General features: G+C 33.9%; 5 protein-coding genes across 10 annotated transcripts; 2 read left to right on the plus strand and 3 right to left on the minus strand.

The window, feature by feature from the left end:
* Nucleotides 1-306: 306 nt before the first annotated feature.
* On the minus strand, nt 307-1329 carry AP-2sigma (adaptor protein complex 2, sigma subunit). The gene is made up of 3 exons (XM_069040046.1): nt 1198-1329; nt 953-1102; nt 307-898 (listed from the first exon to the last, which is right to left on the minus strand). Exons 1-3 carry the CDS (start codon nt 1198-1200, stop codon nt 623-625), a joined length of 429 nt encoding a protein of 142 aa, XP_068896147.1. The 5' UTR covers nt 1201-1329; the 3' UTR covers nt 307-622.
* Nucleotides 1304-2532, plus strand: Trax (Translin associated factor X). The gene is made up of 4 exons (XM_069040044.1): nt 1304-1435; nt 1485-1704; nt 1757-2160; nt 2210-2532. Exons 1-4 carry the CDS (start codon nt 1420-1422, stop codon nt 2392-2394), a joined length of 825 nt encoding a protein of 274 aa, XP_068896145.1. The 5' UTR covers nt 1304-1419; the 3' UTR covers nt 2395-2532.
* Nucleotides 2209-3703, minus strand: LOC138124862 (uncharacterized). Its single transcript, XM_069040045.1, has 5 exons — nt 3445-3703; nt 2954-3088; nt 2731-2903; nt 2548-2683; nt 2209-2489 (listed from the first exon to the last, which is right to left on the minus strand). The coding sequence occupies exons 1-5, from the start codon at nt 3559-3561 to the stop codon at nt 2445-2447; spliced, it is 606 nt and encodes a 201-aa protein (XP_068896146.1). The 5' UTR covers nt 3562-3703; the 3' UTR covers nt 2209-2444.
* A 418-nt stretch (nt 3704-4121) lies between these two features.
* LOC138124859 (integrin alpha-PS4-like) lies at nt 4122-10312 on the plus strand. The gene is made up of 20 exons (XM_069040036.1): nt 4122-4407; nt 4457-4572; nt 4619-4698; nt 4753-4882; nt 4955-5034; nt 5091-5139; nt 5190-5279; nt 5340-5431; nt 5482-5673; nt 5734-5836; nt 5920-6120; nt 6175-6470; nt 6546-6712; nt 6764-7117; nt 8853-9024; nt 9078-9294; nt 9352-9421; nt 9475-9601; nt 9661-9735; nt 10214-10312. The coding sequence occupies exons 1-20, from the start codon at nt 4256-4258 to the stop codon at nt 10259-10261; spliced, it is 2811 nt and encodes a 936-aa protein (XP_068896137.1). The 5' UTR covers nt 4122-4255; the 3' UTR covers nt 10262-10312.
* LOC138124860 (uncharacterized) lies at nt 10253-19857 on the minus strand. Of its 6 annotated transcripts, none has more exons than XM_069040039.1 (4): nt 19691-19851; nt 15781-15847; nt 10854-11187; nt 10253-10799 (listed from the first exon to the last, which is right to left on the minus strand). In XM_069040039.1, the coding sequence occupies exons 2-4, from the start codon at nt 15798-15800 to the stop codon at nt 10308-10310; spliced, it is 846 nt and encodes a 281-aa protein (XP_068896140.1). In that variant the 5' UTR covers nt 15801-15847; nt 19691-19851; the 3' UTR covers nt 10253-10307. The 6 variants fall into 6 exon arrangements, with proteins under 6 accessions (XP_068896140.1, XP_068896138.1, XP_068896144.1 ...); XM_069040037.1 differs by having other exon boundaries at nt 15781-15868; XM_069040043.1 differs by lacking the exon at nt 19691-19851 and adding an exon at nt 14001-14141 and having other exon boundaries at nt 15781-15947.
* Between the last annotated feature and the right edge of the window lie 597 nt (nt 19858-20454).

The raw sequence follows: 20454 nt of genomic DNA on the forward strand, positions 1-20454 counted from the left end.
TTTAGGTTAAAAAATTGCACTTATGTGTCAGAAATAGTACTGTCAAATAGACACAAACTGACAAATTAAATTTCCAATTCACATTAGGTCAAATTTCATTTCTCGTTTTTTTTGAAGCCAACTGTACTTACCTATACGAAAAATGTTTCATTTACCTAAAAAAAGACGCACGGTGATACTCTTTTTGGTGGAGCACTCCTCACTGCGTTCGTCGTGCCCCAACGTCATTATTTTATCTTGTGGTGCCACATAAAAAAATACCAAACAATTTTTTAGCACAGGTGGTTTCAAAGTTGCAGACAAAACTTATAAAACTTAAAAGTATTTTATTAACTTGTACAAGTTTGAACACAAGTATTTATACAATGCTATACATTTAGTTATCTCCAGGAATGTATTTCATTTGTTCATAGTGGCTTCAAGTGCGTTTCCATTTGATAGAAATTCTGTAAGATCCACAACACACCTAATGTTTGTCAATTCACTATACATACTTCTGTAATAATACTCCTGTATTGTCTTACATATACACACAGAATACAGGACTGGCAGAAAAATTATGAGGCTAGTAAAAAATAATATATTCTACAATAAGATAATGCTTTAAATAAAATAATAAAAATTATTCAAGTGAATTTAACATCAGCAGTTGCTTGAGTACTTTGGTTTGGGATGTCTCCCTGATTTCTCCTGCCAAAAACATTTCATCAACAACAGTATAGACTTTATAAAAATTAAAAACGAGATCTAATTCACAAACATTGTGGAAATATTCGTTGAGTACTTCAACAAAATTATGTATTGCTTCCAGATAACACAAGTTATTGTCATTCACGTCGACACATATACAAAAGTAGAGTCCCGCATATCGACGGTAGACAATTTTGAAGTTGCGAAACTGTAAAAAAAAATTAAACTTACAACTGACTTGGCAAGGGCACAGCTTAAATACCTCAACAAAGTTCGTATGCTTCGCGTCACGAACGGTGACCACCGCGTGGACTTCTTCAATGAGTTTTTGCTTTTCGTCGTCATCAAAGTTCATATACCATTTAGCTAGACGTGTTTTGCCAGCGCGATTTTGGATTAATATGAAGCGAATCTGCGGACAAACGTACGTTGTTAGGTTAGATCACATTTATTTACCAGAAAAATATGCTGCAACATTTTGGTGTATAAATTGCCACAAGATCTCACCATTTTTAAGGAAAATCTGAAAAATCCGGCAGGTTTTGTTATTTAATAGAACAAAACCTCCGCCTCCGGCCAAGTGTCAGATCAAATATTTTCTGTCAGCTGTCATCCGCAACGTTGGCAGTACTGATTAAGTGACAGTTGTGAGTTGTGACGTATGTTCTGTTTTTGTTGCCACATGACAGATGAAAATAACCTTTGGCATTTACACAAATTTTCCTAAAAATGTCTCGAAATAAAGGTAGAATTTAGGACGTTTTTTCCAATCATGACATTGACGGTTTTTGTAGGTGCAAGACATGGGAAGGCTAAATTAGCTGTGGGGGACAAAGGACGCCAAGTGCTAGAAAATATTGATGAAAACAATCGCGTCATTAGAATGTTTTTAGAATTTAGAAAGGAACTCGACGATAAACACGATCGTTATGAAAAAATTGTGAAAACAAGCAGAGACATTACCATAGAAAATAAGCGAATCATTTTTTTGCTCCATTCAACCAACACAGACATGCAAGGATTATCATTTTTTTAAGTTTTTTGTTGATTGCTGATGTGATTTTAGTGAAAGTAAGAAGGAAGGAGTGCTTGAGGAAGCTAATTCAAGATTAATACAAATATTCGAAAAGAATTTTAAGTCCATTGCCACAATATTGAAAGGATTTGATCCTTATCAGTATCAAAGAGCGTACACAAATGGCTTGCAAGAATTTATTGAAGCACTCATATTTTACCAATTTTTAACCACTGACACCATAAAAACTTGGGAATTTATCAATAAGTCATTCCAATATGAAGAGGATGGTGAACACTTTAGCCTCTTGTTTCCTCAAATTGATTTCATTTTGGGAATTGCTGATTTCACAGGAGAGTTAATGAGGCGCTGTATAAATAATTTGGGAGTTGGAAATATTAATGATTGTTTTAAAACTTGTAATTTTGTCAAACATATCTACACAGGCTTTCTTGGTAATTTTTTTATTTCCATTGTAAACAATAAAATAATGTTTGTTTTAAGGTATAATTAATCCAGGTAACAAAGAGTTTGGGCGCAAAATGTATGTCCTAAAACAGAGTCTTTCTAAAATGGAACTTGTCTGTTACAACATTCAAATAAGAGGTTCCGAGGTACCAAAACACATGTTGGCCAGTGTCATGGAGTCGAATGATGTCAATACTGAAGAAGATGAAGGATTTTACTGAATTTGTGAAGTTATAACTGCACCATACCAGTATTTTTGTGTAGTACAATTTTACGTTAATTTTTTTATAAATTTATCACAGCTCTTAAAACACAGCTAAAATTTAATTTTTAATAAATGACTTGGTATTTTCTAGAAATGTGTAATCCTTTACCTGAATGTCACATTTCATGTAGACTTGTTCCTTGTCTGGAAATTTGAAAGAAGTCAAGTCTGTGTACATGAAACATCTTAAACTGCTGCCTTGGGGATTGTCAATTTTATACCATTTATCAATCAATTTCCGTTTTCTAAAAGCAAACATTTACTACATTCTCGCATATCTGACCACTCTCACCGTTTGCTGTGTTCTTCCGTCAAATGCAGCTTATTGTTTGCCTTTTCAAAGTCTTGGTCATCGTAGGCCCAGCAGTCCGTCACCATAATGTCATACAGATTACTGGGATCCTTCAAGTAGATGAAGATGGTGATTGGCTCCCCAACTTCAAGAGTCGATCCTATGTACGAAGTCTGCAAACGTTCACGGATTATTCGGAGTAGCAATTTCTGCCGAGATTTACATTCGGAAAAACTCCCTTCTGGATGTCCATCCAAGTGACGACGGGCTCATCTGATGTCGGCAGCGCGAAATATTTCACATCCGTGTGCGGTTTTATTAACACCACTTCTTTTGTGCAGTTCTGACAAACCATGACCTTAAAGCACAGTTATCAACAAGAAATTTGAACCTCGTGAATCAGTGTTTTTTCCCGGATATGTGGTCGTTTAGTCAAAAAATTTCCGCGATCGGCTATCACTGACAAAGTGGTTAAAATAATCGTTCAAGTATCAGCGGGAAACGTTTCGTCTTATTTTCCTTAATTCCACTCGAAGCAAATAATTTTTAAAATGTTCGTAACATTTGAAAACTGATTATTTTCTTCTTTTGGGCGGCAAATTTTGTCATATGTGAGAGCGCGCAATAACGTAACGCGGTTCCAAAACGAAAGAAAAAAAAATCGTAATAAAATTAATAGGTAGGTACAATGATTTTTAGTAAAAAGAGACTCACCATTAAATTTGTGAGAATTATCGCCGCGTGAACGAATGACGATCGCACGGGGTCCATCCTCTCCGTGTCCAAAAACAAATGAAGATCGCACACGATGGTACATGCGGTGTTGGTCATGCGGCCTACTTTAATGAAATGGGAACTATGGGTTTTATTGTTTATAAATTAGATAGAAATTTCTATCCAATTAATTATGTGAGATCCTTGGATTAACCGAGAGATAAATAGTGTTATATAAAATGTGTTCGTTACCAACTATTATTGCACACCGTGTGTGTAAAAAGTCGCCAAATGTTTGTTTATTTCTATTTATAAAAAATATCAGTCTTTAGAATTAGAAGTCAAATTAATAACTAATAAGATGCTACAACTGCAACTGTTGGAAATGATTGTATTAATTTGCACACGGCATCGCTGTGCATAGATTTTGCTACAAGAAAATTTGTCATAAATTAATTTATGGCCCGTTGTAAATTTTGGAGTGAAAGGGAATTACAATGACAACCGTTTGTCGAGAGAAAACTTTTCCTTTGCTACATACTCAACTGTTCCGTTAGAATTTGTGTCGTACACAAATTGAAAAGCAAATATTGTAAAAAAGAATCACTGAATGTGTTCCACGCAACGTGAAAATTTTGCTCTTAAGAGACGTATTTTGCTAAATATTTGCATTTTTGTTTTACGTCAGCTGGTACTACCGCCTGATAATTTTTGTATCTCTTCTATTATCACTTTCCTGTATGAGTGCATGTTGTGAAGTTGTGATTCACCACCAGAGTGAATCTTGAGTCGTTTCAGAGTTAACGCTAAAATGTTGAAGCCGCTGATATTAATAAATGTTTGTGTGACTTTATCATCTGCTTCTTTTATAATAAATTATACGGCAACTCGAATGATTGCCCTGAACGAGACAGATTCGTATTTCGGGTATTCCGTTCTTCTTCAGAAAGGAAATCCTCCACAGTGAGTACGATCCCAGCGTAAACAATTAAGTGCTAAAGTTTTTAATCAGGGTAATCGTTGGTGCTCCGAGAACAAGACAAGGGAAGCAATTTGCAGGGTCCGTGTACAAGTGTAATTTATCCACCTTCAGCTGTGGGAAGTACAACGGCATTTTACGGGATAGAAGTAAGTACAAAACAAGTTACGAATTAAATTATTTATACCACGACAGGCGTCTACGCTCCAAACAAGAACGGAGATTTTTTGGGTTCAGTGCTGGACGGAGATAATAACACAGGTGGATGTTTTTTTGTATGAAAAAGTGAAACATCTCGTGATTTTAACAACAATTAAATATGTTTTTAGACTTGTGCTCCAAGATTTATTTCACAATTCCCTCCAGACAATTACTTTCTTAACGGAAGATGTTTCCGTGTCAGAGATTCTACTAATCTTTTTGAAAACGCTCAGCTAATATTGCCTCTTCGTTCAGAGTGTAAGTCGCTTTCAGACAATTTTGTTTCTACAAAACCTGCTGTCACTCCAAATTTTATTTAAAATGTTTTAGCGCAAATTGGCACTTACAAAATCAAATCTTATTATGACGCTGCTTTTGGAGAATCCGGATTTAACCTTCTTTATTCTAAAGTATATAAATAATGGAATAAAGTGATACAATCGGATTCAAAATATTTTTATTTTAGGGCCTAAATGAATTGTTGTCTGGCGCTCCTGGCAAGTCAAACTGGGGCGGTAACTAAATACGAAACGAAAATAATTATTTTTTGTACGAGTTTTTGTAGGAGCTCTCGTTAGAACAAATCTCGGTAATGTCAAGAGCAACGTGTTTCCTTCAAAACCAGATCTGTCGTACTACCACGAAAGTTATCTTGGTAAGATGTAATCTATTAGACATCTACTGGAAAAAGTGCAACTGTAAATAATTATTTTAGGATATGCCGTTGCATGGGGTAGATTTATCAGGCGTTCGAATGCTGTTTGGTATATATCTGGTGCACCTCGAGGTGACAATTTGAAAGGAAAAGTAATTTTTGGATCAAAAATGTTTCGCGTTTAATGCAACAGAATTTTTAGGTGATCTTCTTTGGTCAGGATGGTACCGTCAGACTAACGCTCAGCGGAGAACAATTTGGTTCCTATTTTGGATCATCGTTGCTAGTCATTCACAAGTCTGATGGAGGCGACGACGTTTTGGTAGGTGCTCCCATGTATTCCGGAACAACTTTTGACGAGGGATGCGTGTATTATTATAAAAACAAAAATGATGTAAGTTGACAGAACACTTAAAAACTCAACACCAGATTTGCTTCATTACTCTTTTTCCAGGGAACTTTAGCTCAACCAATCAAACTGTCAAACAAGAAATCTCTCTCGAGATTTGGCACTGTTATAGCAGATCTGGGTGACATTGATCTTGATTCCTTTCCAGGTGTGTACAAGCTTTTGAACGAAGCTGCAATAAAAACGTATCGAAGGAGAATACAGGGAGTTAATTTTTATCTTTTCCTGTAGACTGCACTATTTCTGCACCATACGAAGACGATGGAGTTGGAGCAGTTTACATTTATTTTGGCACAAAAGACGGATTCTCAAATGGTAATGTTCATCGGATTGCTCCCTCAAAATTCGCGACTGTTTATCCCAAAATTGTTGTCAGAGGGTTTGGATTGGGTGTATCCAAAGGTGTTGACATTTACAACAAAAAGCACAACGGTGCAGTTCGCCTTAAATGAAAATTACGCCAGTAATAACTTCAGATTGTTTCAGATATCGTCATTGGAGCGTATCAAAGTGCACAAATCTTTGTCATGAGGTCACATGAAATTACTGACCTCGACGCCGCTCTTGCTACGGACGTGAAAAGATTATACACTTCTACGTCAAACTTTTCGGTAAAATATTGCCTAAAATTTTCTTTTAGAAACGGGCGATTCCAAAAACAATCGTTCTTTACCAGTTTGTTGCTAGTAGATAGTAGAGTCTTAAACGAACAAAACAAAACACAAGTTGTTACAATCGAGCCGAACAAACTCATTTGCAAGATTCATGAAGTCAAGTTAAAAGTAAGTGTCCAGTTTAGTTTGAAAAAATTTAAATGCGGACTGGTATCACACATTTCTTACAACTACAAATTCTAGGCGAATCATTTAAATGTCGACCCTTTCATTATTCGGTATCAGTATTTTCCTGTTGATAGTGTGAATCGGACTGAAGAAAAAATTTTGGAGATTCCGGTGACTTACGAGTGCGGAACGGACAACATTTGTCACACGAATATGACTATCAAGGCAGTAATTGTAGGAAGGTACGAAGAAAAATGTGTGTCGTTGAGATTCACTACTTTGCACATTTTTAGAGAAGTTTTGGTGGTGGGTAGAGACCGTGAACTGAAAGTCGAGGTTACAATTCAAAATTCGGGAGAGGCGGCGTACCAGCTAAAACTTTACATTGACGTCGCACCGGAAATAAGCTTGATTAATCTGAGAGAATGCGATTTGGAAAACGGAAGTTACTTTTGTGCGCTCGGTCAGATATTCAATGGGACCGTGAAGAAGAGTTTTCTGTTGGATTTGGCTAATCTACGGCCTAATCGTACACGGTTACCAGTTAGCTTTAGAGTGGAAAGCATCGGACAGGATGTCAATCCTTCCGATGACAAACTCACCTTATACGTACCAGTTACCTTACAGAGTAATCTTCATGTGAGCAGGTAATTCATCAAAAACTCATTTATTTTATTATTTTCATTGTCTTCTCTTTGGTACCAAAATGCAGGTCTTCCATTTTTATAATAAAATTTGTCATAAAGTATATAGGACAAATGCATGTCAAAAAAAAAACGGTAGTTGGTGACGACGAATAGAAGTTAAATATAAATGTTTTTTCTAGTAAGTCTTTTTGTTTTTGAGATGAAAATTTGCTCGAAATTTCCAGTATCTTTTTTCTTTTTTCTCAATGACATCAACTCAGTAGCGTCCTGGAAATTTCGAGTAAATTTTCAATGCTTTATATCTCAAAAACAAAAAAACTTACTGCATTTTTTTTTAATAAACAATTGTCAGTGTCAAAATTAAGTAAAAAACCACTCTGTACCACCCTAAAATGTGCGCATATGGAGCAGCTGTATAACAATTTGACACCAAATCATAGTTAAGGTTATGTTCACTTCACTTCCCGTACCTTTCTTCCGCGAATTCATTTTCAAAACAAATCGAATGAGAAATCAGCAGAAATCTTTTTCGAATTTGAAATAAACTCTCGCTTTTCAGGGCGCAGGCTCAGTTACATTAAAAAAATGTTGACACTCAGTGTGACTAACCGTATTATCATAAAAATCACTGTTTGGCTCATACCAACATGACAACGTTTTGACAATTGTTTATTACGTATAATCTGTTTCAAAATCAAAAATCCACCACCTGTTATGTTGGCAGAAAAAAAGAAATCCCTAGAAAAAGTTTAATTTCTTTGGGTTGGCTCAACCTCCCGCCAAAATTTGACATTGAACTGTTGAGTTTATTTACGAAACACAAAATAATATTATTATGTACAAAAAGGTTTTAGCTACTATATCATACTTTTTGAGTGAAATAATAAAATGAGAATAAAAAAAAACACGATGAACTACGACCAAAACGACTGTCCAACAGTTTTCTCCCACTTTTTTCTGACACTTACAGGAACACTAAAAACAAAAGTCGGCGACGTTGTCGGATGTATTTTCGAGGTAGAATGCACTGTTGGTGGAGTTTTGATTTTGAAACAGATTATAGGTGTATTAAAAAATTTCAATTATAGGTACCGATTTTTTTTTGACATGCATTTCGAGGACACCTGTATAAATGAATTTAGATATACACATTTACATCCCGTGTCCAATTGTCTAGACAATTTTTATCGACAATTCTTAATTATTTTGAAGAAAATAGTGTGCTCGCAAATTTTCAAAAAGAAACTTTAATATGTACCTGATAAATAACTCACCCCATACAGGGTTATTATAAATGTTGCTGATATCGTGGTGTGCTGTAAAAATTTGACACCTTCCATACATAGTGTACCGATACTATTAAAGAAATTAAGTGATTAATTGGTTGCCTATGTATTGTAAATAATACAATGGATACTTAAAAATATTATCAGAAATTTTTACCGTCTCAACTAATTTAACTCGGCGTAATTTACATTTTGAAAAATGATATCTAATCAATGAAAACTATAATATTAAAAGGGAGAGCTGTCAAATGCCAAATTTACAAATCAATCTCGAAGAGGCGGCAAATCTGTACGTATACGTTTAAATCAATCAGTCATGTTAAAAGAAATTATAATGACGTGGAAAATTTATAAAGAAAAATAGGACATTATTGTTGTGTGAACTGTGACCTTTCAGATTTTCTAATAGTTGTAACACATTCTTTCATTTGTATCTCTTTGTTTCGTAGTCAGTCAGTGCCTGATAGCGTTTTGCTAAATAAATCTGAAACCACGACGACAATGACTCACTATTTCCTAGTTGGGAACCAAGGGCCCAGTCCGTACGACCTTAAGGTCACTATATTCGTCCCACAATTGGAGGGCAACGGAAGCAATATTTTAGAAATAGAAAGTCTAGAAGTAAACCATTTCACTACTGCGTTCACTTAAAGATTTTAACAATAATTCTCTAGGGCTCTGTGAATGGAATCGTCACACAATGCAGACATTCTAACAAGAATCCGAGAGGTATGGTGAAGTTATCGCAAAATAACGTCAATACAACTGCTTTGAGTTGTTCCGAATCTGAAGTAAATTGTACCGCTTTGGCATGTGACGGAGGGTACTTTTCAAAGTCCAGCGAAAACGCCATTTTTGTTTTGAAGTTGGTCATCCGTAACGAACCTTTGGGTTAGTTTTTTTTGGGCAAAAGTGAAAAATAACAGTTTTCGTTTAAATATTTTTCAGCCAGGTTTATGGAAAAGAAAAACCAGATACTTATCCAGTCGACTATTCTCTTGAAAAACGGCACCAAAGAGTAAATTACAAAATGGCGTCTGCTTGTTCCAAGTTTTATTGTTTTCTTTTTAGGTTTTTCACAACTGCATCCGCTTTGATTTACAGAATTCCAGACAACACGATTCCTTTATGGATTCTTTTAGTCTCTTTCGTTTCTGGAATTGTTTTAATGTCAATAGTAATCCTTGTACTGTACAAGGTGAGTACTTGTCCGCTGATATTTTTCTGACAATCTTATCCACTTTATATTTAATGCAGTGCAATTTCTTCAAACGCGCTTATAAGGAAAAACTGGAAAATGAACAGTCAGATGACGAAGCAGTTCCGAATCAGGTGAGTCTTACATAAAAAAGTTAATTTTTATCCACATGGTTGCAAGTTTTCCTCGAGCAAAATTGTCCAAAAAGTGCTGCTTTAACAAATTATATTCCGTATTAAAAGATGTAAAAAAACAAGGAAACGAACAAATTCATAAATGTTGTTGTCGGACAACTATAAACAGATTTTGCATTTTTAAGAAGATGATTGAAGGTTTACGTATAACTGAATATTTATTTGAAAATCTTGCCTGAAATAATCTTCCCGGCTGAAAAATATTTATGCAACCGTTTTAAATGATAAACGTATGAAACTTTTCAAAATTTCTCTTACTTGTCAGCTTTAATTGCGTCTGCGTCATTTACCCCGAATTTCAAACTGATTCTAATTGATGCATTTTCTTCTCGTTTCAAATGAGGTGACCTGTAGTAAAATATACATCGCCAAGAAGTCACAATTCTATTGCTATTTAAAATAATATATCGATTTCCAGGGACCAAGCTCGGACGAATCAACGAATCGTGACGGAATATTTGATTAAGTGTTAGTAAGCGTTTTTATTACCTAACAAAATAAAATTACAAAGCTTAAATATGTTGATGACTATGGGGTAGATTGGTAACGGGAGTTCCTAAACTACTTTTAACCCTCCTCAGCTTAATTTTGTCCCTAATTTGCAACAGTCTCGACGACCTCTCGGATTCCTTGCGGTGCACCGGGACCTGGTCCATGTTCTGCACTCGCTCCCTTTCCATCTGGACCACCGAGTACAAATCGTAAACGAAGGCAGAAGACTTGGGCACGGGGCTCGTCAGAGCAACACTGGGCGTCCTAAACATGGAAGTGGTGGCTTGATCGTCCGGCGTGTCCAAATAGAACTTGGGCATCGACTGTTGCCTTATTATCGGTATTTCCTTCGGCTGGTCGATCTTCAGGTAAAGACTCTTCGACAGTCTCCTCTCTTTCAAGGACTTCCTCCGGATTTCCACTTCCGGCTCGAGATTCTCCGGCTTCAAGGTTGCCAGTTTGGGCTTGTCGTCCTTAGCTACCGCACAATCCACCTCATCTGAAGGTCTGACCTATTCGAAAAACGAAAATCAAAACCACAACTGCTGCTCAGCACGGAACCATACCTCTTCTTCCGTTTTGGTCTCTTTGTCTTCTTCCGTGGTCATTTCGCAAATTGCAGGAACGCTTTTCGAGATGCTCTCGTGTTTCTCCTCTTCCGGTTGGTAGTTTTGCCAACGCAGCTTCCTGGTTGGCTGTTGTACTATCGGTTTCTCCTCCGGTAACGGATCTATAGTCACAATGGCCCGTCCAGCTATCACAGACACGCTATCGTAGAACGCCATGTTGTCGAAGAAGTTGTTGTTTTTTTCTTCTTTTTCGGGGACTTCGTACAGAGCTATGCTTTCGTCGTAGCAAAAGCGCTTTTCTATGAGGTGCCAGTAGCATGTTTCGAAGCAACTGCAACAACGGAAAAATGTGTTTCACTTGACCCGCATCGAAATCAAATTAAATAGAGCAGCCTCATAAACGCGAAGGTAAAAGCACAAGTGATGACCTCAAGCTACACCTAGCGGTGTGCGTGAATTATGTGGAGCAGAGAACACTGTTGTAGCATTGGACGAAAATTTATTAAAAAGGTTCTCGGTCCATCGAGGCTGCGGACAAGTTGCTGCTTATCTTCACCTTCTCATCGCAATTATTGAAATTATTATTGCGTCACGCGGGAAATACGTAATTGGAAAATTGTGGGGTAATTAGTAGTCATCAAGAAATTGTTAGATAAGCATGTGGTCGCTTAGTCCAGAAATGGCTGTCGAGAAGTTATAATTGTTATCTGGAGGAAGTATTGTTTGCGTTTGCAAGTCTAAAGGTATAATATTGAAGGCAACAGTTAATTACACAGAGGAAGTTGACTTGATGATGAATTTTTCCCAAGGTTACATCTAAAAAAATTCGCATGATAAAAGAATAATGACTACAAGCGTGTAATGATTTTTCAATTCAGTGAAGCTGACTAATGGTAGTGTAATACGTTTCAAATTAAATAAATAACATGTTGCTTTATTTCCCTGTTTCACGTCTTTAAATCCTCCTTTGAAAATTTTCGTTTCGGTTTCAAATGAGCATTATCTAGGTCGGTACTGTAAAAATTATATTAACACATCAATAAAATCGAACCGTTGGAAACTTAAAATAATTCTTGTGTCCATCTACAATTAACTATTCCTAATTGGACGGTCAATGTTTATTGTAATAACTGACTTCAAAGAAATTCTAAACGTTTGCCGTGCTATTATGGTAACGTAAATGATGATTCTTCAAGCATTGTTGTAGCTCGTGTGTCTAAGTGGCGCCTTCCCATACACGTATAAAAATAATCTTTGATGCAAACATACCTTGTATTTGGCAGCGTTTAAAATACTGATATTGAATTTCAAATGCTTCCGCTGAACAACTCGACCATTCATGTTTGAGGAACTGTTCTTGATGATTTGTAATGTATTAGATAAATGTTTTTTTGACCCACTTGCAAATTTTAACGTCAGTTTGTTAATTTCCATTTGGCGCTTATTTTAGCAAGCTTCCGTCTTAAAATAAGATTTATTCTTTTTCACTGGACTTACAGGCTTTACCTGTTTAAAAAAATTGTACTTGGTTGCGTAACGGCCAAGTTGTTATGAACCAAGAACTCGAGAATATGAAACAAGGACTTTAGTGTTTTTTCTTTATGTGACAAAGTATGCAAAGTCCAGGTGATATATTTTTTTTTAATTGTTGTGAGTTATGTTATTACGGAGTTTACCTTCAACTACTTTAACTGTGAACGAAATGAAATCTAACGTTTCTTCAAAATTTTTCCAGTTTTTCTCCTAATGAATGCTTCACTTACATGTCGCTAAAAAAACGTCGAAGCAATCGATCCATGAGTAACAATAATTTGTCAGTTCATTGTTAATAATAGTGGTAATTAAATTTGTATTTTAACATTTAGGTATTAGTTGTTAAGAAAAATAAAACTGCAGTTTATACACCGCACAAAATAAACAATGTTATTTTAAGACAGATTAACAAATGCGTCTGGTCGGATTTTAATAGGAAATGAATACGAGTATATAAAAAATAATAAATACAATAATTATTTGCTTACTGATTTTTGCATTGTAGTTTGTTTTACACATCCTATGACGTTGCAAAACGTTAAATAGTATATGAATTATGTTGGCAGAAAAAAGAAATCCCTAGAATAAGTTTCATTTTTTTGGGTTGACCCAACCTCCTGCCAAAATTTGACATTGAACTGTTGAGTTTATTTACGTAACACAAAAGAATTATTATGTACAAAAAGTGGTAGCTACCATATCATAACTTTTGAGTGATATAATAAAATGAGAAAAAAAAACACGATGAATTACGACCTAAATGACTGTGAATAGTTTTCTTTCATAACCCCACTTTTTTCTGACGCTTGCAAAAACACTAAAAACAAAAATTGGCAACGTTGTCGGTTGTATTTTCGAGGTAGAATGCAGTGCTGGTGGATTTTTGATTTTGAAACAGATTATAGTTTATTTAACGAGTTCATGTATGAATTGGCCTTTTTTTTTAGCATGAGTGGGCCAGTTTAAAGGCCCACGAGTGCCAAAAAAAGACCAATTTACACAAGAACGAGTAGAATATAACGTTTTTTGTTCGACGACCCCCTTAAAGGCTCTAAATCGCATAAAAAAAATTTAAATTAGCTTGACGTTTCGTTTTGACAAGTTGTCAAATTTATCAAAATCCGTTCACACAGGAGAAAATTCTCAAATTCTGACCGTGTCGAACAAAAAAATAAATTATTGTTATTAATTAGAAAAACCAGGCTTTTTATAAATTTTAAAAACTAATTCGGTGTTTTTTTTTTACAATTTTTAGTTTATTTATCAACAAATATATAAATTGAAATATTTACTAGCCTGATCGGTATGTGTTGCTATAAATGTTCACAAAACCTTATATAGTACAGCAGATGACTCGATAAAAGCTTAAAAAGACAACAATTAACACTAGAAACCACGCCAGCTATGTTCGACACCACATTCAGTTATTTAACGTTTTAGTTAAATAAAATGCATCTCAAACCAACAGAATGGGCCTCTAAGTAAGTAAGAAAAACATTTTTTGGCTAATTTACTTCAACTGTGCATCACTTCGTTGGTAGTTAATTGTCCCTATTAAAGTAAAATTTATTTTACTTTGTAGAATAAGAATACATAACTTCGAGTTCTTACCGATCAACGATGTGAGAATGCAAAATAAGGACTTCAATTTTCTTTATGTAACGAGGTGTCAGCCGTTCAAATGATATTTTCCATCAGATTTTTTTCGTTTCTAACAAGTTGTTAAGATCATGCAGTCCACCTTCAATTTAACTGAGAAAAATAATTATCAAAGAAAATTTTAACGAGTTTTTGGTAAAGATGTACAGTAGTTATTACAATTAAGAACAGTTTTAATTTAATTAAAAAATGTATTTTAATTCACTGAAATTTTATTTATTTTTTTCATACAAGGAATCATTCTTATTCAAATGTATTTTTTGAATTATTCTTTAGGATTTGAATAATAAGAGTAAAAATAAGGAAGTGAGCATCACAACTTCCTCGTGAGCATCCCATTTATAACCGAAAAATAAATAATAATTTCAAGTGTTATCGATAGGCAGCGCTGTCAATCGCCCCAAATTCAAATATACCGGGAGTTGATTTAATTTCTTGTCAAAGTTGGCGTTGAAGAGTTGATTGTGAACCCACCACGACTTACAGATCACGGATAAGCTGTTAAATCTAACCTCACTTTTTGTGTTATTTGTGTTTTTTAGTTTTTACTCTGCAGATTGACGAGTGGTGCGTTCACAATCGACTCTTCAATGCCAACTTTGAGGAAAAATTTAAATGAATGCCCCATATTTTGAATGTTAAGAGTGGTCAAAAACGTGGTTAATTAACGTATCCTGTACCTAAATATTCCGTTTGATTTTTTTTAATTTTCATTTTTATTTTAACGAGCATAGGTAAATACGCCGTAAATCTGGTAATGAAAAACCGTAATTTTCAGAAACCCCAGGGTACTGCTTGTTATTGCTTTTATTTTTATATTAAAATATTTGCTGTGGAAAAAATATTGTTCTGTAAATAACGACGTAATAATTGAAAATAATGATAGAAAATTGCAAATGAGTAATCCTCCCTAATGTGGATTACATAAAAGAAAACGAGACACAAGGGAAACATGGCAACAATAACGTTATTATTAATCCATTTAAAACTCATTTATAGCTAGACAAACACAAACATAAAGAAAATCCTTTTGAAAATAAGGTGATTATAAAATAATCCTGCGTAATACATATACGAGAGCAATAAACTTACATCGCACTTTTATATAAATTATACTTGATTTAAGGTATCACAAATCAAACATGTAATTCATCATTTGGACTAGAAGTAATCGAAAGTAGTTTTGTAGGTGTAGATTGTTAATAAATAATAATTAATCGCTTTAGGTGTTAAAGGAAAGTGGTTTGAATAGGAGGAAATACCGAATGGAAAGGAACGAAACCGTTCAATGTCAGCAAAAAAATTAACAAACAAATAAAATAAAATAATAAAATAATGGACGTAAACTGCAGCTAATGTAAGTGGTGTTCCCGACAGGACGAAACCCGAAGATGATGTAAGATGTAAAGAAAGAAAAACAAATAATGGACAATACTAATTAACAACGTCGACCTTTCATTACATGTCGCATGATGATGAGCCATTACCGTTTTACACACAACAAAATAAACGACACAGTTTTTAAACAAAACAATTTTTGTACAAATCCGTGATTAAAAATTCGTAGTAAATAATGTCAGTCTTTGGAAGTGACATGTTCGGTGAAAATATTTGACGAAAGTAGCTTATCTGATGTTTCTCAAGGCTGCAATAATGACTTATTTACAATTAACCGAATACGAACGACTCAAATAGTTTTCGACAACTGCATAAGACACAATAAGACACTTACTACTGGAGGCATTTGCACATTTCTGCTTAACCAGACACCACTTCAAGTCACCAAGACACCATAATTCCTATTATTTTCAACGATATCACTTCAAAATAATAAAGTAGGTGATTAACAGATATGACGATAATGTTGATAGAGCACCGTTATTGTCCATTTTACAACAGACGTGCTCCTATGAACACTATTCGCATTTCATTTGAAAATAATGTCCAGAAACGAGTCTACAACACACCATTACATCACCTTGAACGGAGAATTTTTAATTGTGGTCTTATCGGTTTTTTACTGGCAGTACGTACCGCAGTAGGAATTTAATTTGTTGCTATTAGCGGTAATTTTACAATAAATGCTAAATAGTTACGGTTTCGGTAAACAGAACTTTGTTGACGCGACCCATTATTTATAAACGTCTTAAACTGTCTTAAATTATCTTTAAAATCATTTATCATTACTTTATTATTATATGGTCCTACTTTAAGTAAATCGTGATATGACACTGATGAACATGTGAAAAGTGCGCACTTGACTTTTGAACGTCACCAAAATTTTCAAAACAGGAATTTATTGTGGCATTTTGTTTTTTACATATGATGCATGCTGGCAGAGTAAATGTATGCACAAAACTTTAAACTAATGTTTGCCTAGTTAAAATTAATACTAATAAAGATCTCGTGGCGTTCGGAACTGCAATGATTTATTTCTATTAATAAAACGGTCGTGTACAACATTGTTTTAACGTCGTCTATAAACTTCAGGCTAGAAATAATTAATTACAATCTATTTTATTTTATAGGCAAATCAGCTGTAAGGATTTACATTGGTGAAAACAGTTTATTCCCTCCTGATTTTTGATCCCACCAAATTTTATTTGAGATTAGACAAACACCGAAAAGTTCACGACGTGATTGGTTGACTTTGGACAGCAAACTTATTTATTATTTCATAATACCGGTAAAATTTATCATTCGATCAACTCTATTGTTATTATATTATTGAAAAATTTTTTAGAGTACCGGATGTAATAATGATGTTTTTTGTTAATTCATCACACAGTTTTTACCTTCTCATGTTTGTTCGAACCGGTTATACACTTAATATTGTTAGATTATTTACAAATGTCTTCACAAGAGTTCACGTTCTTAAACTAAAACAACAATCATTAATTCACTACTGCACACAAATCATCACCACAATTTTTTTTAGCACGTAATTTCCGTAAAACGGTGTAAAACAAATGATAAGACAATTGTTTTAGTAAATCTAAAGAATTAATTAGTAGATATCTCGGGTAACAGTCGATAATATCTGAAATATTTTATCTATGAACCTGAATTGGGGGCACATAGTAGCTCCTTAGATGACGTGATCAGCCCATTGAATTGTGTTATTGTAGTTTTTTATTGTTTTTCTTTTTTACAATTTTTCCCAGCTACAATGATTGAAACTAACTTTATTTAAATTTGTATTAAATTAGTTTTATGCCTTCAAATCCTTATGTACTGGGTGGAAATGTGAATGATTGTTATCAATATAAGCTTGGAAAGATATAAATGTCGTTATTAGTTTGACATATTTACTAGTTATTTCTGGACTAATTCTCACTGTCATTGTGTAATAAATTATTAAACGTGTTCCTACGGAAAAAACGAATCTAATTTTATGTTGTAACAAAAGCGAGCCGACATAGACAATTTACTAAATAACAAAGAGTTATCTGCCGACAAAAGTTATATCAGGTGTTCATTTAAGTTTTCGGTCAAAGTTGGCGTTGAAGAGTCGGTTGTGAACGCACCAAGGACTACGGATCGCGGATCAGCTATTTAAATCTTACCCCGGTTTGTGTTTTTACACGAGTGGTGTCTCCACAATCAACCCTTCAACGCCAACTTTGACCGGAAATTTAAATGAACATCAATATTTCAATGTCAAAGAGAAAGAGTAAAAGTGACAAACGGAAAATTAATGGTTTTAAGTTATTTGTAAATAAGGATGTTTATCGAGGCTACATTTAGCATATTTCGCAAAAAATTAATCTCAATATTAAAATAGAAACAAAAATCGCACTGCTCGAAAAATTTATGACAGAATCAAAGCGATTTCAAATTTGAAGCAGTTTCCAAAATCATAGAACAAGAGAAGATAACAGGAAATTACTAAAGAAAAATATTTCGATAATGATAGATGTCTACAAATGTTACTAAATAGTACTTCAGAAACAAATGTGATGTACCGGAGACTTTGACAAAAATATAAGTGATTATTTTAGTTTCAGGAGTAGTGATAAAAAATTCTTCAGATGTGTCATGCTTTTTTATGAAAATTTATATTGTATCTGATTTATTATTAAAATTGTTTAAGGTCTGCTACACAACATAAGTAATGTTTATTTTTAAAATAATCTGCGTTTCAAGCTTGCTTTGTTGTTGTTGATTATTGCGCTATTGAGTGTAAAGTGTACTGCAAAGGATAATACAGCAGAAAAAATACAGACAAATTGCAAAAAATATAAATATAAAATAATAAAAAATAAAATATAAATTTATCAGTGTTTTACACTGCACATATAAATCTTCTGATGATTTTAGTATATTTACGTCTTAATAACGCAAATTTTTCAACTAAACAAATTTAATTAAGATTATTTCTGTAATTTGTTTAATGTGGGAATTTTTGAGTAGTTGCGTAATGTTTTGTGATATAATATTTTTCATAAACTCAGATCTCACGCACGACTTTTATAAAACGCAGTTGTTTGTTTTTGACTTATTTTAATTTCAGCAAACGAAATTCTACGATGTCTCTACTAGTTTTAATGAGGTAAGAATAATACACCTACATTATTATTTCTTACTACAAAGTTTTGGAACGTCCCAGGATCAGGTCCTTCCCCTTAAAAATTGCGATTCACTGATGGACTTTTACTATGTTGTACTCATTTATCATAACAACTTTTGCACCTTAAAAGTAGTAATTTACAATTTAAATGTCTGTAATTTATCGTTATTAAAGTAAACATTTCCGGATTTCATAAATTTATTAATTGAAGGAAACTGTAAAAAAATTTGGTAACAAATAGTAATTTGACTGGGATTTCGGTGAGATTTTTGCCAGTTTACTTAAATTACCAATTTGTATACAGAGGATGTGGGAACACAGTAATCAAAATCAAATCAAATCAAAATGTTTTATACAGTTAAATTATTTTGGGTCACTTTTAGTTCTGCACTTTAATAGTTACGTCTTCTGAATGCCCAAAGATATTATCATAAAGATTTAAAACTTTCACTAAATAGCTATGTCAAATAATATTGCGGTCTGTCCTATATAACTTGAATAACTCAAAAGTATTTTATTGAAAACGTATTAGCAATGATTAATAATAGAGGACAATATAAATATAAAATATAAAAAAGAAACATTAATTTGAAAGGAATGTTAAATTCTTTGTGGTTCTCAAGGTGTGCAATAAAACAAAATTTTAAATAACAAAACACAATTTATCTCTAAAATGGGAAAGTTTCCTGTCGTAGTGTTTCAAAGAAATGTCGTGACATAACTTGGGGAAAAACCAAATTTAAATAAAACTTGAATATATTTATTTCAAAGTGAGGAGGCGGAATACGACAATAACCTCTCCCCGGCCTGATAACCCAGTTTCTCATTGGCTACCATCACCGATTTTCTGTAATTGCTGTACCCTCAAAAAAATTACATAACATAGCGTGTTCCGCACATTTCATAGAATTAACACTTCTCTTTTAATTGCGTCGAAATGTCACTGAAATTTCCTAATTATACCATTCGATGAATCACTGTGTTAACTATAACTGTCACAAAGTTTGTATCCATCGAAAGAAAATTCTCAAAATGTTGTAATGGTGTGTCATTTGAAAATAGGAAAACTCACTTTATCTTGTAAATCATACAGCTACACAATTAAAAACCACCGATTTTCCACAGTTAGGTACGCGATACCAATCCGTCAGATTTCCCAGGACATTTTTAAACGTGAACTGATCGCGCCAAAGTCCAACACCAACTGATTCAACCAACAAACCACTATAACTCATGCTCTGACTTAATTGCAATGTTCCTACATAATTCTGACATTGAACTTATTCCTTTCACTGGTTGAGGTTTGCCTTGTTTTGTTGTAATGGCAGTTTCACTACAAACTTGTGTTATTCACCTGGTCCGTGGTGGTATTAAAAATTTGAACGGTGCGCTCCGGGGCTTCCGTTTAGATTCGAAGCTCTTGATAAGTTAACGAGAGCGAAAACGGTGGCGTGCTTGCGAATTATATTTTCTTGTTAAATAAACAAGTTTTTTTAAAAAAAAGAACTTTATTTACAGACACAACGGCGGTACAACGACTAATAACAACTGATTACAACTGATTGTCAATCTTGCTCTTACAGACATATATATAGGTTTTTCTTGTTTTGAAACTAATTGAAAACAGTGTTAATGTGACAGGGTTAAATATCTATAATTTGATAAGAATATGAATGATGGGCTCACAAATCTAGTTATGATATTTGGAAATAGTGGATAACATTGTATTCTTACTATAATTCGGTTAAAGAACTCTAACTGTAATGAGTAAGTGACATTATAATTGCTTAAATAGCGGGGTCAGATATCTAACTGAAATTATATTTTTACTATTTA

Source organism: Tenebrio molitor, chromosome 2 (assembly GCF_963966145.1).
Source record: "Tenebrio molitor chromosome 2, icTenMoli1.1, whole genome shotgun sequence".
Classification (NCBI taxonomy): domain Eukaryota; kingdom Metazoa; phylum Arthropoda; class Insecta; order Coleoptera; family Tenebrionidae; genus Tenebrio; species Tenebrio molitor.

Excerpts from the sequence above, each read along its gene's own strand:
- LOC138124860 (XM_069040039.1), bottom strand. The coding sequence starts at position 15,800 with ATGTGCAAATGCCTCCAGTA. Across the intron at positions 11,188-15,780 it reads ATGTGCAAATGCCTCCAGTA|TTGCTTCGAAACATGCTACT; the intron begins GTAAGTGTCTTA and ends CCGTTGTTGCAG. Across the intron at positions 10,800-10,853 it reads AGACCAAAACGGAAGAAGAG|GTCAGACCTTCAGATGAGGT; the intron begins GTATGGTTCCGT and ends TTTTTCGAATAG.
- LOC138124862 (XM_069040045.1), bottom strand. The coding sequence starts at position 3,561 with ATGACCAACACCGCATGTACCATCGTGTGCGATCTTCATTTGTTTTTG. Across the intron at positions 2,904-2,953 it reads AGAAGGGAGTTTTTCCGAAT|ACTTCGTACATAGGATCGAC; the intron begins GTAAATCTCGGC and ends GAACGTTTGCAG. Across the intron at positions 2,490-2,547 it reads ACATGAAATGTGACATTCAG|CTGTGTTTTAAGAGCTGTGA; the intron begins GTAAAGGATTAC and ends ATTAAATTTTAG.
- Trax (XM_069040044.1), top strand. Across the intron at positions 1,705-1,756 it reads CATTCAACCAACACAGACAT|TGAAAGTAAGAAGGAAGGAG; the intron begins GCAAGGATTATC and ends ATGTGATTTTAG. Across the intron at positions 2,161-2,209 it reads TATCTACACAGGCTTTCTTG|GTATAATTAATCCAGGTAAC; the intron begins GTAATTTTTTTA and ends GTTTGTTTTAAG.
- AP-2sigma (XM_069040046.1), bottom strand. Across the intron at positions 899-952 it reads AGCATACGAACTTTGTTGAG|TTTCGCAACTTCAAAATTGT; the intron begins GTATTTAAGCTG and ends TTTTTTTTACAG.
- LOC138124859 (XM_069040036.1), top strand. The coding sequence starts at position 4,256 with ATGTTGAAGCCGCTGATATTAATAAATGTTTGTGTGACTTTATCATCT. Across the intron at positions 5,035-5,090 it reads TTAACCTTCTTTATTCTAAA|GGCCTAAATGAATTGTTGTC; the intron begins GTATATAAATAA and ends TTTTTATTTTAG. Across the intron at positions 9,025-9,077 it reads TAGAAATAGAAAGTCTAGAA|GGCTCTGTGAATGGAATCGT; the intron begins GTAAACCATTTC and ends ATAATTCTCTAG.